At 40.5% G+C, this 16679-nt stretch overlaps 1 protein-coding gene across 2 annotated transcripts in view; it reads left to right on the top strand.

The window, feature by feature from the left end:
- The window catches only part of LOC133395401 (ephrin type-A receptor 7-like), a 151833-nt gene that overhangs the window by 116217 nt on the left and 18937 nt on the right, over positions 1-16679 (top strand). For both annotated transcript variants that reach the window (XM_061664244.1, XM_061664245.1), the window contains exons 7-9: positions 2258-2558; positions 4261-4369; positions 12315-12370. In XM_061664244.1, coding sequence (XP_061520228.1) covers positions 2258-2558; positions 4261-4369; positions 12315-12370 — 466 coding nt within the window. The remainder of the gene's footprint in view (positions 1-2257; positions 2559-4260; positions 4370-12314; positions 12371-16679) is intronic.

The raw sequence follows: 16679 nt of genomic DNA on the forward strand, positions 1-16679 counted from the left end.
CACGTAAACTCACAGCTGTCACACTCCCAACATTTTCATACGGTGTATTTTGAAGCAACAACCCCGTTTTTGGTTATGTCTGTCACGCTTGTACCACCCTTTTCACACCTTCTCGTCTACATGCTTTGCCATATTTATTAAAAGATGTTACCTTTTTCTGTATTGCCGCATCGAAAAGGGGTAGGCCCGGTGAGACAGGCAAAAAGTGAGGAGATATGAGGCAGCGAGGATTTGGTAAGATTGAGATACAGTACCAGAGGCAGAGAGCAGGTTAGATAATATATTAGATGGATAACAGATTAAGAAAAGATGACATGACTTACTATTTCCAAGAGCATGGTGCTGGAGAGAATTGAAAGAAGAACCTTTATGAGGGTAGCAGATAAAAGCAAGAGTGCAGGGGATGGATAGAAAATAACCAAGTGAGACAGGAACATTGTTGCAAAGCCATGAAATGAAAAGGCAATACAATTATACAACAACAAAGAGCCTGTAGAAGTGTTTTAAAAATGGTATGGCTGAAAAGGTGTGATACCATTTTTCTTCTCTGATTAAGGCATTGCGTTAAACTGCGGGCCCACATAACAGCCAAAAATATTGCTAAACATTTGCTCCCGCTTGTGTTTCAATGTAATAAATGACATGCAGCAGTGAGTGGTATTTTTTTCTCCTCATATCTAGAATTAATGAATGTTTCAACTTTTCAAAGCATTTTTATTCCCTTATGCGCCATGCTCATACATCTGGACTAGAAAGTGAAATATCGAGTATTCTATGCATTTATGTTTACTCACTAATGGCTACAAAAAAGTCACAAGCTTCATTTTTTTTTTTTTTTTTAATCATTGCATGCAAATCCGAGTCATTATTGTACCTGATTTGTATGCCTCAGTCATTATGCCAAAAGAGACACATCAAGAGAAAACGATGACTACCAATGCAGCGATGCTACAAAAGTTGCAAGCAAATGACCCCCCCCCCCCCCCCAAAAAAAATACAAATAATGAATAACATATCAGACTAGAGTAATTATGGTAATGGATGCTTGTGCGAGTCTTTCTCACAAACTGGCATGAACAACATATACTCGGCGGACACAACATTAAGTGCACCTGCACAATCTAATGAGATCTATAGTTTATTATTGTGGTTGTAGTCTGCAGTGGACTGCATGTGCATACTGAGAGCAGTTTACCATATTTTGGTGACAGTATCACAAACTCTTAGCAGTATCAGGCAGATTACTAGCACTCTTTCCCAACTGCAAGAGCAAAAGTTTATTTCATTTTCATTTTTGTAGCCTATACATTGTTTTACCTGGGTAACAGTTTAATTGGTAACATTTTCCAACTTGTTGTGTATGTAATAGTACTTTAGAGAGCATCCATCCATCCATCCATTTTCTGTACCGCTTATCTTCACTAGGGTACTTTAGAGATCAACATGGGGCAAAATGGCTTCTGAATTTTGACACGTATCCATAAAAAGCTGTTTGTTTGTTTTTTGTCAAAGGGTTGAAGAGTTGATAAATATATACATTAAAATCTTCAACATTCTGGAGTGACAAAACCAGCTTTTTTACATTAAAAAAATGCATGAGAAAAGTTGCCCAGTGGGTTTCATTGTGATTGTCTATAACCATGTATTGCATACTGTAAATGCAAATACTGTATACAGGTACATCTCAATTATCTTATCATTGAAAATTTATGTATTGCAGTGCTTCAATTTAAAAAGTGAAACTCACCTACCGGTAATAATTAAATCAGCAAAAGGCTGATTACGACCGTTTTTCTATGTTATTGTTTTTATTGTTTCTTGTGTAATATTTGAATTTCTTGCTGTGGTGCATTTTTATTAGCTGTAAGCTGTAATAATAAAGTTACATTTTTTAATCATGAAATATTGCATCCTGTTTTATTGTATCTACTGTATATAGTAAATGAGTTGAAATAACCTTTCCACGATATTGTAATATATTGAGATGCATTTACAGTACATATACTGTACTTTGCAATTTTTGACACCTCTTTGTTACGCTATCTTATGATGCAGCTGTACTCGACGAAGTGTACATGACCAAATTTAGCAGATCCACGCACACGTTTGTGTCTGGGTTATTTTCCTTTTTGGTCAAATGGGACACCTGCAACTTTTTGAAAGTGTTACATTGAAAGCGTGCGGTGTGATGAACATGTCACACACGGATTCAATCCATCAGTTGTTGTTTCTCTAATTGCAAGTTCTGGCTCCACAGGAGCAAAAGGATCAAAGTTATTCTACTGTGAAGACGTCCGCCACACGCATCAGTGTCAACAACCTGAAAGCCGGCACCACCTACGTCTTCCTCATTCGTCCCTTCACTACACTAGCGCCCTCCTCATCACTGTCCTCTTCCCCTCTTTCATCCTCTGCCTCCTCGTCATCTTCGTCTTCTACTTATCCCTCCTCCTCTTCTTCTTCATCCTCCTCCTCCTCTTCTTCCTCGTCATCATCGTCTCCTCCCATTGACTACGGAGCCTACAGCGCTCCCCTGGAACTGCAGACACTGGGAGAGCGTGAGTAGCCTTTTAACATCTCCCGGCCTTGTCCTGTTCTCTAACTCCCCGCTCACGCCTCTCAGCCGAGCACCTCCAGGCAGCCGGTGACTTAAGATGCGGGGGGGGGGGTTGTGTTGGGCATGCGGCCAGCCTAAACAATGTGGCGAGCAGCTAGAGTTAGTCAGCAATGGGACAGTGTTTGAGATAATGTGTAAAGATTCAACGTTTTATTGGTGAACCTGTGAAACAGTTGGTCTTTGATAACACCTCAGAGTGTAGTTTTTACTCTCTGCGTGTGCTTTATGCATCTAACTTCTAATGGAAGCAAGCTTTTTTATATTCAGCAATGGGATTTTTAGTGCTGTGCTGCTTCACATTATATGCAGAGGCAAATTTAAATAAAAGCTGCTGTGTGCATCCAGAATCTCCCACGTTCGGTCAAAAGACCAAATCTAGCACGGCTCATTTGTTCCTTTATTTTTGGCCAAACTAAATTTTTACACAAAGAGCAGTTGACTTTTTTATGTTTTGCAAGAGAGGTCTTAGTTTTACAGTAACTTTAGGGATGATGCCTATTCTTGCCTCAGACGAGCTGAGAAGTGTCAAACAAGTGATGACCTCAGAAACTTTTCAAGGCAGCCACATTCTAACATCCTGGTAGCTACATAGGAAATGTAGCCGAGCAACAACACAAAATATAAACACTACTTGACAATGTCACGTATTGTATTTTTTCGTTGCAATTAAGGCATGGGGAAAAAGTGTTTTTTACTGTTTTGATAGTTTATGGTGGTGTTGAACTGCATCACGCTGAGAGGTGTTTTTAATATTTTCCTTAGCCTTTTTTAGCTCCATTAGACACATAACAAAAAGACTGGAATTCAACTCTTGACCATTGTAAACGCAGTAATAATTCAAGCTGCAAGCAGCAATCAATGTGCCCCTTTTTCATGATAAAGGCTTGAATGATCATCAAATCTTGATGTCATGCTCTGCCATGATTTGCCCCAGGTCTACTTGTCCACATGTGGCATTCCGTGTCAACATTGACTTGAAAACAATGCAGCTAGACAGATAAATAGCAGTGAAAGCAACTATGTATTCCTTCTTCATTTTCTTCCTTTCAACAAAACATAATTGTTCATATTATAATATGGTTGATGGCTGACGTCCTGACAGACTAACGTACCTTTACTGATGCTCATTACTAAACTTCTGTATCACGTATACAACCAATTCCACATCAAACTCAGTCCAGTGGTCCGTTTTTCAATTTCAGATTTTGATCTGATTCAAATATTGAAACATGGAAGGTCAGGCAATTTTTAAAGTTTTTTATTTTGGTGTTTTTTTTATTAAAAAACAAATAACACAATAATCTGTCATGTTTACATTTTTCGATCACCAAATGAAAATGGAAAAGATAATTGATACATGGATTAAAATAACAACGTTGCTGTTCAATTTCGCACGTTATGTCCTCTTAAGACATTCACCCAATTTTGTGTCGATTGGTGAAAATGTACAATCGGTGAGTTTTCGAGCAGGTTGAAGCTCCTAAAAAGGCAATTTATTCGTTGCAGGGCCCCAATTAGCATGGTGTACCTAATGTTGCTGTTGAACATGCTAAAGTGTGCCTGCATCATTTATTTTTGTTTGTTTTCTCCCCCATCTTTTTATCGACAACCTATTAAAACAATTTTTTTTTTTACTTTTGCAGTGGCCCTGGCATCCAGTGAACAGAGTCCTGTGGTGATCATTGCCGTCGTGTCAGTGGCGGCACTCGTTATGCTGCTGTCTATGGGAGTTGGACTGCACATCTGGAGGAGGTAAAGCCCAAAAAAGAGGCGCACATGCACACTTACATACAATCATTAATTCTCACTATTCATACGAATTCACAGCATATCCTTAAATGTCTCACAAACCTGCATATGACATGGACAAACACTGGCTCATGTAATCCAGATTACACTAATTCAAAAAAATAAAAGGAATCCCTCTTTTGAAGGAATCTGCAAATACTACAATCAAAATTGTTAGATGTATTTTAGATCCATCAAATATACATTTCCTCCGATCTAATCAAGTATATCTTTTGGGGACAGCAAGTAGAAACTTGAAAGTTTGTCTCAATGAAGCACGGTGTTCTCACAATAATCTAATATTTAATTTTGCCCATATTAAGGACTACAATGCATTCAAAATGTAGTAGTGCCTAATAGTATAAGCTTCACTTAGGCACAGTTCACGTAATAAGACCCCCTGCACTGGCCAATATACTCAATGCACATCACGTGCCACCTCCTATAGTCATATCTGGCTTTCGTGTGAAATGTCTTCATGAACCTCAAATGCACTATAACCTTTACAGGTGAACTTAATGTGACTCTCTAAAACCATCTGTTTCACTCATTCATAACTGACAAAGAGCTGAACGTCGAAGTTTGCAGCATGTGTTTGAGCCATCAATCAACCAATACATTTCTTGGTTCAATTAGAATTGGTATTTAAGCAGTACTCTTCATTACGCTGTTTACATTTTGACATCCTGAGTTCAAGACAACACATAATGTATCAACAGTATCTCACCGTCGCGAGCCTTAAAACAACAACAACAGAGGAAAGTGGCCAATGAGCTTGGATTGTCAGATACAGAGGGACTGTGTCACAGAAAGGCATAGAAGTGGACGGACGTCCTTAGAATTAATCATAGATGCAAAACAGTACTTGAAATGGTAAAGTTTGACGTGCATTCAAAGGTTTAGAGAAGGTCAAATTAAGTTCATCTATAAAGGTTATAGTGCATTTCAAGTTCATCCTGATATTTCAACTGAGTATCCTTAACTTTTTCTGAGTAGTGTACTGCATCCTGCACTGAAAATATCCATATTTTGCAATGAACAATTCCACATTTAGCCATTATTTCCATACTGAGAGGCAGTAAGGTTATTATTAAGGTATTTTAGTCATGAGACACCCATTTTATTTATTCACAATTGGACAACTTGTCCATATGATTCTTCAATGCCGAGTCAGGCATTTTGACAGAGTTTTGAATATGCATGGTATCTGTACTTACATAAAGTATACTGCAGTGTAATAGCACGTTAGGCATCTTGCGTCACATCAGCCTGGATAGTAACAATAATAATATACAATGAAGGGTAGATTTTTAATCAAATCTGACTTTTGATGGGATTGTTTAATGAATAGCTCACTGACAGTGACAATGAAAAGTGTTTATTATCTTTGGCAGTATATTTGATACACCTCTTGCATCGGATCGTATTAAAATCGTGCCAGTGTAACTGAGGTGGTGGCCAGTGACAGTAGGCAACTGTGTGATGTTGCCAGTATAGAGAAAATATTATTATGTTGCTAGAACCGGACCGATTCGAGACAAACGTGAAGGCACAATGATGGGGTCAACTGGGTGCTGAAATGGGTTCAAGTGAGTAGTAACACGATCTCATGCGTTCTCTTTTTCTCTCTCTCTCCCTCTCTCTCACACACACACACACACACACACATGAAGGAATTCATGGGATGAACATGACAGACGTGTTCAAAACCCATGCAAAGCCTCGTGAACGCTAACGTAGAAATAGACGAAATACATGAAACTCTGCCATATACAGGTGTTTGCTTTGAGGAGAGGCAGAATATTCACAGCACACCCCACGCTTTATGGAATAATAATGCTTATCTTTCTCCCCATCTTTGATTTTTTTTTTCTTCCTCATCACTGCATTCCATTGAACGTGGTTCTCCATTGTTCATCACCGCTGCACCATTATCTTGGTCCATATGTTTTGTGTGGAGACAAGGAGTGGAATGGCTTGATGCCTCAATTATCAGGCTCTTGTGTTTGCAATGACAGCCAGCTTGAAGACACGGCTGGAGGCTCTTAGATGTACCGATCTGCCTGCTGACTCGCACACATGCAAATTGAGTCACGATGCTCACACAAAGGCTTGGACACAAGCTGATGATGATGATAATGGTCTCGTATCCAACAGGGAGATGTTGGACCCAGCAAAGCAACATCATAGACAAAGCCTGCTCGATTTTTAATCCTTTAAAGTTTTATACGATGTTTGGTTGACTGTATCCAGATTCTCGTCCACTCTGCAGTAATATAAAATGCTGGCTCCAATCAATATTGTTTCCTCTCTTTGATAGCCTAGCTATTTTGTCAAGCGTCCTTCCTTATTTGAAATCTGTACATTTTTACTGACTTTTTTGATGATATTTTTTAATTGTATCTGTCAAAACCTTAGTATGAATAAATAAGAATTTGTAATACCTTTTCAGCTGAGGTTCTATTCGTGCTGAGCCATTAAAATATGGGTGACATGAAAAACTGAAATACTTCATATTTACTTCCCGAGAATACAGGAGAACCTTGTCCTCATCCGTTGGTGGTGGTGGTCAGCATGCCTTGTTCTAGCTGATGTTCAATTGTTTTTTTTTTTTTTTGGTTTCTTGCAATGCAGTGGTTGACATACCTGACTTGCACCTGGACTCGATTCATGGTCAATATCTCATTCACTTGCGATGAACTGGCAACCAGTCCAGCATGCAGTCTGCATTTCCCCCTCAGTCATCTGGGATGAGGTCTCTTTCCCATGTTGTTGTTGATGTACCAGGCGCTATATTAAGCACATATCACAACACCAAATAAATGGTCCAATGGACAAGACAGGAAGAGGTGCATTTTGTAGTTACTTCTCTGACCATCCATCTCTGCACAAAAATACATCACTCACCATGCTCATCACGCACACACACTGGTGCCTGACAAAGTTTGATAGAAGCAGAGTTCGAGGGCATTGACTGAACATTCTCCAGGAAGCTCAGCCTTGACTGGTCAGTGAAAGGGATGGCTTACCCTTCAGTGGTCACACCACAGTGTATGAGTGTGATTGAGTGGGTGCATGTCTGCAGTGTCAAGGTATTCGGAGATACCGGGAGAAATAGGGAGTGTGACTTGTTGTCGTCTGTGTCTTATACAGAGCTGTGCAAAAAAATGACACGCATTCTTTTTATTAGGCATTTGTTTTAGCTGGGCTTCAATTCTGTCCATGGCACTCTTGTAGTTATTTATCATATTTCTGAATCTTTTCACTGTAAGCTCCTGACTGCCTCTGATTGGTCAGGCACAGAAACGGGCAACATACCGTGCAATTACTTGAACAAAGGCTCATAGATTAGAATGATTTTGTGATTGCATACTCTGGCAGTTAAAACACACTGATCGATAGTTCAAATGTATACGACTGTCAAGATGTCAGTGTTGGTATTAGTGTTACTGTCTCTAATAAGGTGTTTCAGTGATCAGACTATTTTGGTTTCAGTTTAGTCTCATTGATACAATATATTATTTAGTCTTATGCATTTGCAGTGCATTTGCTGGGGTGAGATAATGGAGACAAAGTTGGCAAGCAAGTTAGCAACCATATTTATCTACCATTCATATGGGAGCATAGGTCTTTTTTTCAAATTAGATAAATAGATGTTGTCGAAATAAGGATCCATGATTATTATTTTTACTGCCAGCAGATACAATCTGTAAATATTTCGAGGAATTAATGAGTCCAAATGTTTTGCTTTACCAGCCTTTCAAAGTACTGAAAAGAGCCCCTCCCCTACCCCACCCCCTTGTCTTCTTCCCAGCAGTGTCTGCTCAAGCTCCTCCAATGTAACTCCTGCTAGCGTGGTGCTGCTCTCGACATCCTTCTCCACTCTTCCTCCTCCTCCTCCTCTTCTCTCTCCTCTTCCTCCCTTCACACAGCTGATGCCCAGGTACACTTGGCATGCATTCCCCACACCCCCATCCTCTAAATCTTCCTTTTTTTGTTCCCTGCAGTCCTCCTGCCATTGCATTTATCCCTTAGTGGTTTATTTTCTTTCTTTTGCTTTCCTCATACAAATAAAATGCTAATAAGCGAAAGAAGTTCTTCTTTTTTCTCCATTTTGTCGTCAAGCTGTTTGGGCCAGTTCCTTTTATAACCACAGTTCTGTCCCCCCCAACATTTTACGAAATCCAGTTAAAAAGTGAAATATCCCAAAAAGAAGCCACTATTTTTTTTTTAATCATATCTGACATTTCAAAAGAATTGATGGAAAAGAATTCCAGCTATGTGATTTAACCCTGCTGTGATGACGCCCCCTCTTCCTTATTTCCTTCCTCCCTAGCTGAGTTGTCTTGTCTCCTCACATTGCATATCTGTTGACTTTCTGTCAAGATCAATGCAAATTAGCAAAACCCCAGCATGACCACATTAGGGCTTGGTGCTGTTTCACATTTGTGTTGTGTCGTTCTATTAAATGGAGTTTTTTGACATGAATGTGGTTTTTTATTATTATTATTCGATTTTGAGCCAGGTTCTGACCTTTTACTGTATACAATATGCTTTTCTGTAGTGTCAATGTAACAAAAATTCCCACGCATACACTTGAAAATCTTGTCAAATATCGTCCCAGATAAATGAAAATTCTCCCATTTCATATTTTGTTGCCTTTTCAGTCCCTGGAACCGTGATGGACAAATGTCCCAATACATTTGTCAATATAGTTTTTCCCTCACTGTCTCTCTGGATACAAAGTCTCTTCGCCCTGTCGCCAATATGTTCCCTTGCCTCTAACCCCCTTACGTCTCTCATCTTGTTTTTCTTAGTCCTATTATACCCTCCGTCCTCGTATCTGTCCCATTCCGCCTGTAGTGTGCTCCCTTGTCTATCAATTCTTGTCTCGCCTCCTCTGTGTAGTAGCTTGTGCCCTGAGGATCTCTGTTGCATGTGTCTGCTCGTGTGTTTTGACAGACAAGGCCTTGACCTTGTCTCAGACCCTGCTGTTACACTGGCTGAGGGATGTGTCAGCCTCATCCTCGGTCACGTCTCCCCACGAGAACACTCACACGGGGACGCAAAAAGACCCCTCACCCCAAAAAAGAAAAGATACATTGACATCGCTTATAAATGCATTCCAAAGCAGGAGTTCCCAGACTTTTTCGCCCCACGGACCGCTTTCACAGACACGCTTTGACAGACAGACACAGAAACAAATCAATTAATAAAACTGCAATTCACCACTAGCTGAATGTTGTTATAATAAGTGGGACCCCCTCCCGCTTGATTTTCTTCAACAAGCCGGTCCCTTCTTAGATAATGTAAGACAGTGACTCTCGAAGTGTATGACTTCTCTCCAGTCGTCTTTGTTTTGGTTGCCGTCACTGGAAAAAAAAACATCCAAAAGCTTGTCTTTCAATTCAGGGTGCTTGGTCTCCATGTGCTGAATCCGTTTTGAAAGCTTCATTGGCTAATTTGTGAGCTTGTTGCCGCATGTTACACAGAGCGGGTTTCGGTGTGTGAGTATCACCTGCTGCGATAAATCCATATATAAAGTAGGACTGCTGATATTGCCTATTAATTGCAGTTTCCTTCTTGGATTTTGTAGGCTCTTCTTTTTCTATTTCAACATCTGGGCAGTTTCCATTTCGGAAGAAGCTCTCCAAAGACGTTTGTCATTTTTACTAGCTTGTGGGCATACTATTTTACTACAGTATCAAGTGCCTAAGACAAGCATTTTGACGTGATGATCAAGACAATATTTTTCTTTCAGTCATCTCCGTAGTCCAGTAACAAATGTCCTACAGACTGATAGCAGTCCACAGCCCAGTAGACGTGGATTGTTTATCTAAAGCACATACATGTAGGTTGGCATATAACTAAAGAAGGATGGCAGCGTGGGTTTGTTAGGCTGCAAGATAAAAATGATACAATCACAGAAAACTGCAAAAGAAAAAAAATCCTTCAATCACAGAAAATAACAGCAAAATAAAAATGCTGCAAACACAACAAAACACACACAAATCTCAAAACAACTGCGAGAGAAATGCTGCAATTTCACGCCACACAACAGAAGTCCGCCAGGCCACTAGGTGGCGCGACGTCTGGGACGGACCAGTCCTGTGAGATCGGAGGCACCACAGGTATATGTTTTTTTTCTTTTTATTAAATGTTGTTTTTTTTTATTATTATTTGGGATTTTTATAAAATGTTAAGTAGTGACAGTCTGCGCTTTGGCGTTAACAAAACAGTAATCCTCATGAAAATCAGTTGAGAACTGAGCAAATTACGGCTAAATTCGTGTCCACGGATTGCCTTCTATGGGAATGACGCCCTCAGCAACATGGCCACCACCTCGGCATATCTAGTATCCATGATCGGCACTCCCTGGTCTAACAGTCCCTTGGTCCATCTCAGAGGTTGCGCTCTCAAGTGGCCTTGCTGACTTCCGTTGTGTAGCGTGGAAGTGCAGCATTTCTCTCTCGCAGTAGTTTTGGGATTTGTGTGCGTTTTATTGTGTTTGCAGCATTTTTATTTTGCTGTTATTTTCTGTGATTGAAGGATTTGTATCTTGCAGCCTTTGCTATGGATTGCTCTTGTTTTGGTTGTGAATGTGGAGATGTGCTCAGGGCAGGGGTGGATCTATTCTAGTGAGATGCAGGGCCGTTAGCCACCTCAAAATCCCGAAAAATCTGTAATCAATTGCCTTAAACCTTTTAACAAGAAAGCTGTGACGTAGCAGTAAAAACAATATACAGTATAATTGCTTGATGGATTAGTTTTAGCAGGTTTAATAAAATTTGAAGAACGTCCAAGTAGCTCTTGTATCCATTTTTCTGTATGCTGCCCCCAGAGGAAAAGGTTTAGACATCCTTGCCCAAGAGGCTACACTTTTATTTGTATTCCCCCCCCCCCACACTTTTATTGAAGAAAATGATCGCTAGTAAACATGAAATGATGGAAAGCATTTCAAAAGGCAATCCTTCTGCATGTTTTTTTTCTTCTCAAAGATACTCCAAATAACAACTATGCAGGGCCTGTTTAATTTGTACCATACAATGATTTATGTTCCCTTTCCACTTTGTTGTTCCATAAAATGTGGTGATCTGACACAATTATGATCCCTGTCAAAGTATGTGATGATTGCATCTATAAATGCAGTTGATCTGTTATATAAACACCACAGTTAGGACATAGTGTGTGTACTCAGTGGAATACAATGCGTGACTTTGTTTTGTGTCATATATTTAGATTTTACAGTATATAGTATTTGTAAGCAGTTAGTTAGAAGACTATAATTTACTGAAGGTTTACCATCATTTATTTTTGCTTGGCTTGCTTTCTAGACATTTTACTATTCCAAGAACACATGCAGGCCAGCCAGAACATCTGCTCATCACTTATTAATCTGGCTCTTCCAGTTTGGGTGCGTGTTTGTGTATCTGTCGCATCTATGCGCCAGCCTGCCAAGGTTAAGAGACAAGTTTAAATTTCCCTCTAAGCCAAGAGACCATCCAGTCAGAATATTTAAAGTTTGCTCTTGTTTCGACCCCCCACAGTGGCGAGCGTGTAAAATGCACTTCAATGAGTGCATGTTCAACAGTCGCGTATCTATTCCAGTCCAATCAGTGTGTGTGTCTGTGACTTGCTCAGTGAAATCAGAGAGAATTTCTACTTATTCAGCCTCAGATCCATCTCTTGCTCATGAGTGCCATTGCAACAAGGGGGGCCTTCTGTATTACTCTTCTGTATCTTCCATCACCGCAGCCGACACTCTCATCTTTGCTCTCCCCTCATCTCACAGCTATTGCACATTCCGTGTAAACGACTGCGTTGCAAGATAAACAGCATCTGGTACTTGTTTGTGTCTCCCGACTGGGATAGGGCACTCACTGATGTCTGTCTTTGTTTCGCTTTTTAGACAATGCGGCTACAGCAAAGCCTCTCAAGAAGGAGATGAGGAACTTTACTTCCAGTGTAAGTGACGCTTTTACTTTCTTTCCTTTTTTCCCCTGTACTGTAATGCACGCGTATACACGTGCACACACACATCCATGTAGGCCCTTTGTGCAACAGCGTTAATTCTTAATTCTGAATGTGCATGCTTAGTTTAACTTTGAGGACACTGATGGAACAAATGAGGTGGCGTGCAGAGCAGGATTTGATAGGGAGAGACTGAAATAAGGAGAGCAAGAAAGAGGGAGAAGGGGACCCAAAGTCAAAAGGGAGATATTGTGATTCCAAAACAGGCTGCTGTACATGTTTCTTTTTAAAAACCTTGCTCACTTAGCTCCCAGTAGACTTTCTTTTTTTTTTTTTTTTTTTTGGCTGGACAGTGACTGAATGGGGGTAGTGTGACATATCTCCTCCTGTTTGTGTGTGTGTGCATGGCAAAGCTTTGCCTAAGTGGTAATTGTGTGCTTAGAGTTTTGTTTTTGTGTGTGCATAGTTTTGTAAATGTAGTATGTGTGTACATGCTCATTTACGTTATTTAATCTCCCAGCATGCTGAATCCTCAGGAGGGGTTTCAGAGCACTGTGGCTGATGAATAATGAGCCAAAGCCATGCGGCTGGGAATTAAATCTGCCCAAACAAAGACATGCCAGAAGCTGACGCACATGCACACATTCGGCCTGATTTTCAAAAAACGTTTTCATGGAGAACACGGAGACACACATAAATTGGCTCTAAGATGTATTTTTGTTCTCTTTAACCAGCACGCACACCCTGGACTCCCATGGGTTCATTTCTGGCTCATGACTGAGCGGCCTGCATTGCATGATTAAAGTTTAGATAATCTGATAGTGTTGTCTACACCATTGTATCTCATCTCTTACATAAACTATGTAAACAAAAGTATTGGGATACACCCAAGTCTAGAGACCTGGCAATTAATTCTTAACCTTGTCTTGGTAGTTTAGGAAAGTCCCTTTTCTTTTCAGCGGGTTTTTGCCGCCGTAAACAAAGCAAGGTCCATTAAGGCCTGCCGCACACCGACCGACACGGCCCAACATAATAGTTCAGTCGCGTCTGACTGCGACTGAAGTCACGTGCAATGTGTGGGGTTCTGCAACTAGTTTTAATGAGTGATCAACCATACATTGGCAACTAGATTAGAAATTCAGAACGCAGATGCATTATAGAAGATGGATGGATGCACAATTAAAACAACAACAAAGTAAAAAACAAAAACAAATACACTAAGACCATCTGTACAATAATCATACTTTATGTTGCGATTGTGTAATTGTTGAACTCCACTGAAATAAAATTAAGAAAAAGGACCATCTTACTCTGATGAACATAAAAAATAAAACTTTCTATGTACAGTATGTCTTTCTTTAATTACAAACAGAGCTGTGCAGGTATGACGTAAAACCAATCTGTCTAGAAAGAATTCAACTGCAACACTGTTTTTGTGGTAGCTTAAACTGAGTATACACTAAACGATTTTAAAGTAGAACTCATGCTGGCCATCTCAAATGGAAAGTCAAAATTAACAATATACACTAAGTGCTGGTAAGTACAAATTTGGTTCAGTTATCTGTGGACTTGGAATGTTAATGCTAAAAACAACGCGCACAACAGATCATCAGGCTTCTGTTATTATTTGATCTTTGCTGAAAACAAAATAAATTTGAGGTTGACAAAATTTGTATCTCCTGCTTATCCTGTATGTGGATGTAAGTGGTTAGCTTACTGACGCATATAACAATGTGCTTTAATCGAACTAATTTAAATATCAAGCAGTTAAAAAAAAATGGCATGTTGCCATTGACTTTGCTGGGAATATTGCTTAATGTGAGTCCATTGTGTGACCTAGAAAGCAACTGCTGGGCAGTTGTCACGGGCATGGCCCGAACGGGATCAAAGCTCATCTGCAGTCTGCTTTAATAAACCAGGTTTAGATATTGTTCAAAGTGATTGCATGGGGAAAAAATGCAAGAGCAACAGAGTGGGAAAGCATCTGGGGAAATCATTGGGAAAATAGGATCGAGATAGCGAGGTATGATAAGGCTATTGCATTTTGGCTTTTTCTCTAGAACAGCCATTGGCCACTGGTGGTCCGCGAGCTGCGTATGCATCATCTTTGTGTGTGCCCACGATTAAGTGGATGCCATGTGAATTACGGGCAACTGGTAATGATTCAAATCAAATTGTGCCTATGAACATGGCACAGGTTTGGTTGGTTTTTGGTTTCCAAGATGTTCTTGACACTCACTTTAAAACAAGGGCTAGGTACTCATACAGGATCTATTGACGGGTTATATGAAGAGTATAGGCCTCTTTATACTCCCGCGGTCACACGGCTGACAATGCCCGCATTGCATCACGTGACCGACGAATTGCCCCGAACGGCCCCTCTTCGTAGCTTGACAGTTGCTGCGCGTCGAACGCCGCGGAGATCATCTCTCGTGATTGGTCCGTTTTAGTCACATGCTGTGATGACGTACTCAGCGTGCCCTTTGGTTCTGCATACCATCTACACCGCCGCCTTCTCGATCGATTTTGCAGCATAATTAAACGTATCATCTGGTCAGCTAGGTCCATTTGTTCTAGCAGACACTGTTCCACGGTCGCCATTGTTGTTGCTTTGTTCCTCGTTACTGAACGGAAAATAAAAACGGCTACCGGAAATGGCCAAAAAACTGTAGAGGAAACTCCACCCTGTGGTGTCCTCGCCAATACATGCAGTAGCGAGACCCCTGACTTGGAGATGAACTGCAGTACATTTTCAAAACTGCGCACGTTGGTTGCGCTTGAGTATAAAGGCAAACCTACGCGCCGGATAGCCGCAGTGACGTCCGCGCGAGTATAAAGAAGCCTTATGATGTGTTGTTGAAATTGTTGTATTCGCATGACTTTACCTAGGTCTGTAATCATTGTCAATACACGAAATATAGTGTTCTTGTTGAAAAAAGACTGCACTAAGGAAGCTTTAGTCGTGTTCATTCCATTAAATTCATGAAAAGTACTTTACACTTGTAAAGGAAGTGCATATAGTGTATGAATGCTGGTATAATATACTATATTTGAATTAATAAGTAGGGATTTATGGTGCATGTTCAAGTTCTAGCCCCTGTGGGTATGGATAATGCATACAGTATGTGGCCCCATTATCAAAGTTGGCCATCCCTGTTCGAGGGTGAAAATATTTGGGGTCAGAAGTGCACAATGTACACAGCCATGTGTGCTTACCCTTCAGTCGCTCCTGGCGTTGACACGGTTAACCCTGAAACTAATCAGCCAATGAAGCATGTCCGTGTCGGAGTATGTCTCTGAAGGTTCTCAGCCATTCCCACGCTTATGTTTTATGGGGCACAAGGGCGGCATCCCCTTTAGGTTTTAAGCTACAGCCGTGTTTGAAAACCCAATTTGACAGAAAAGAGCCTTCAGTCTTTTTCTCATCTCTTGCCTTAAATTGAAAGGGTTTCCTTTGATTTATAATCGGCATCTTAGCTTAGTTTGTCAGTGCAAACGCAAGCATATATGTGAGTGTAGTTGTACGCACAGGCATATGTTTGCGTGTGTGCGGGTGCGTGCGTGTGCGCGCGCACATGATGGATCAATAGGCCGTTATGAGGCAGCCAGTATGGGATACCTTAGGTCGATCCAGAGCTGTAATCACATTTCAAAGCCATGTCCGGCTTTTGGAAAACCACCTGGCCTTTTCCTGGAAGATTATCTTTAACATGTCGTAACAAAGGTCATCTAATTGAGAGCTACACTCTGCTGCTTAATGGTTACTGGCTGCGTGCTGGCCACTTTATTTGCTAGTTGTTAGTGCTCGGTAAACATAACCAGCAGTTGACAAAGGAAACAAGTCTCTCTGTGAAAATAGGTTTGTGTTTTGAGTTTGTTTAGAAGAGAGAAACAGTTGGGGTCAATAGTACTGCTCCAATTATCTGCAAAAAAATTCAGTGGTCTCATTAACTTCACAGCAGCTCTGTTGAGGTCCTTGAGTGAAATCATCCAAGGTGATTGGATGTGATTACTTGTTTGGATTTCATACAGACGGTGTCTTACCTTGGATTTTGGTCCATGATTGCCTATAATGCATCAACTACAATGTTGGCTTTGTATTAAAATATTATAATATAATGAGACGGTTTCATTTATTAAGGAGCTGTTTCCCCCCTGTTTCCACTGAAGATTATTCCTATGTTGCTTTGTGTAAGTTTACAAATGATGCGTGTGTTCACAAGATAACATTTTGAGGCGAGTGAAAAGACAAACAGCCTTGTTGAGGAAGCCCTATGATCTGTCTAAAGCCTGGTGGAAGGAA

The sequence above is a fragment of the Phycodurus eques genome, chromosome 20, assembly GCF_024500275.1.
Source record: "Phycodurus eques isolate BA_2022a chromosome 20, UOR_Pequ_1.1, whole genome shotgun sequence".
In the NCBI taxonomy this organism is placed as follows: domain Eukaryota; kingdom Metazoa; phylum Chordata; class Actinopteri; order Syngnathiformes; family Syngnathidae; genus Phycodurus; species Phycodurus eques.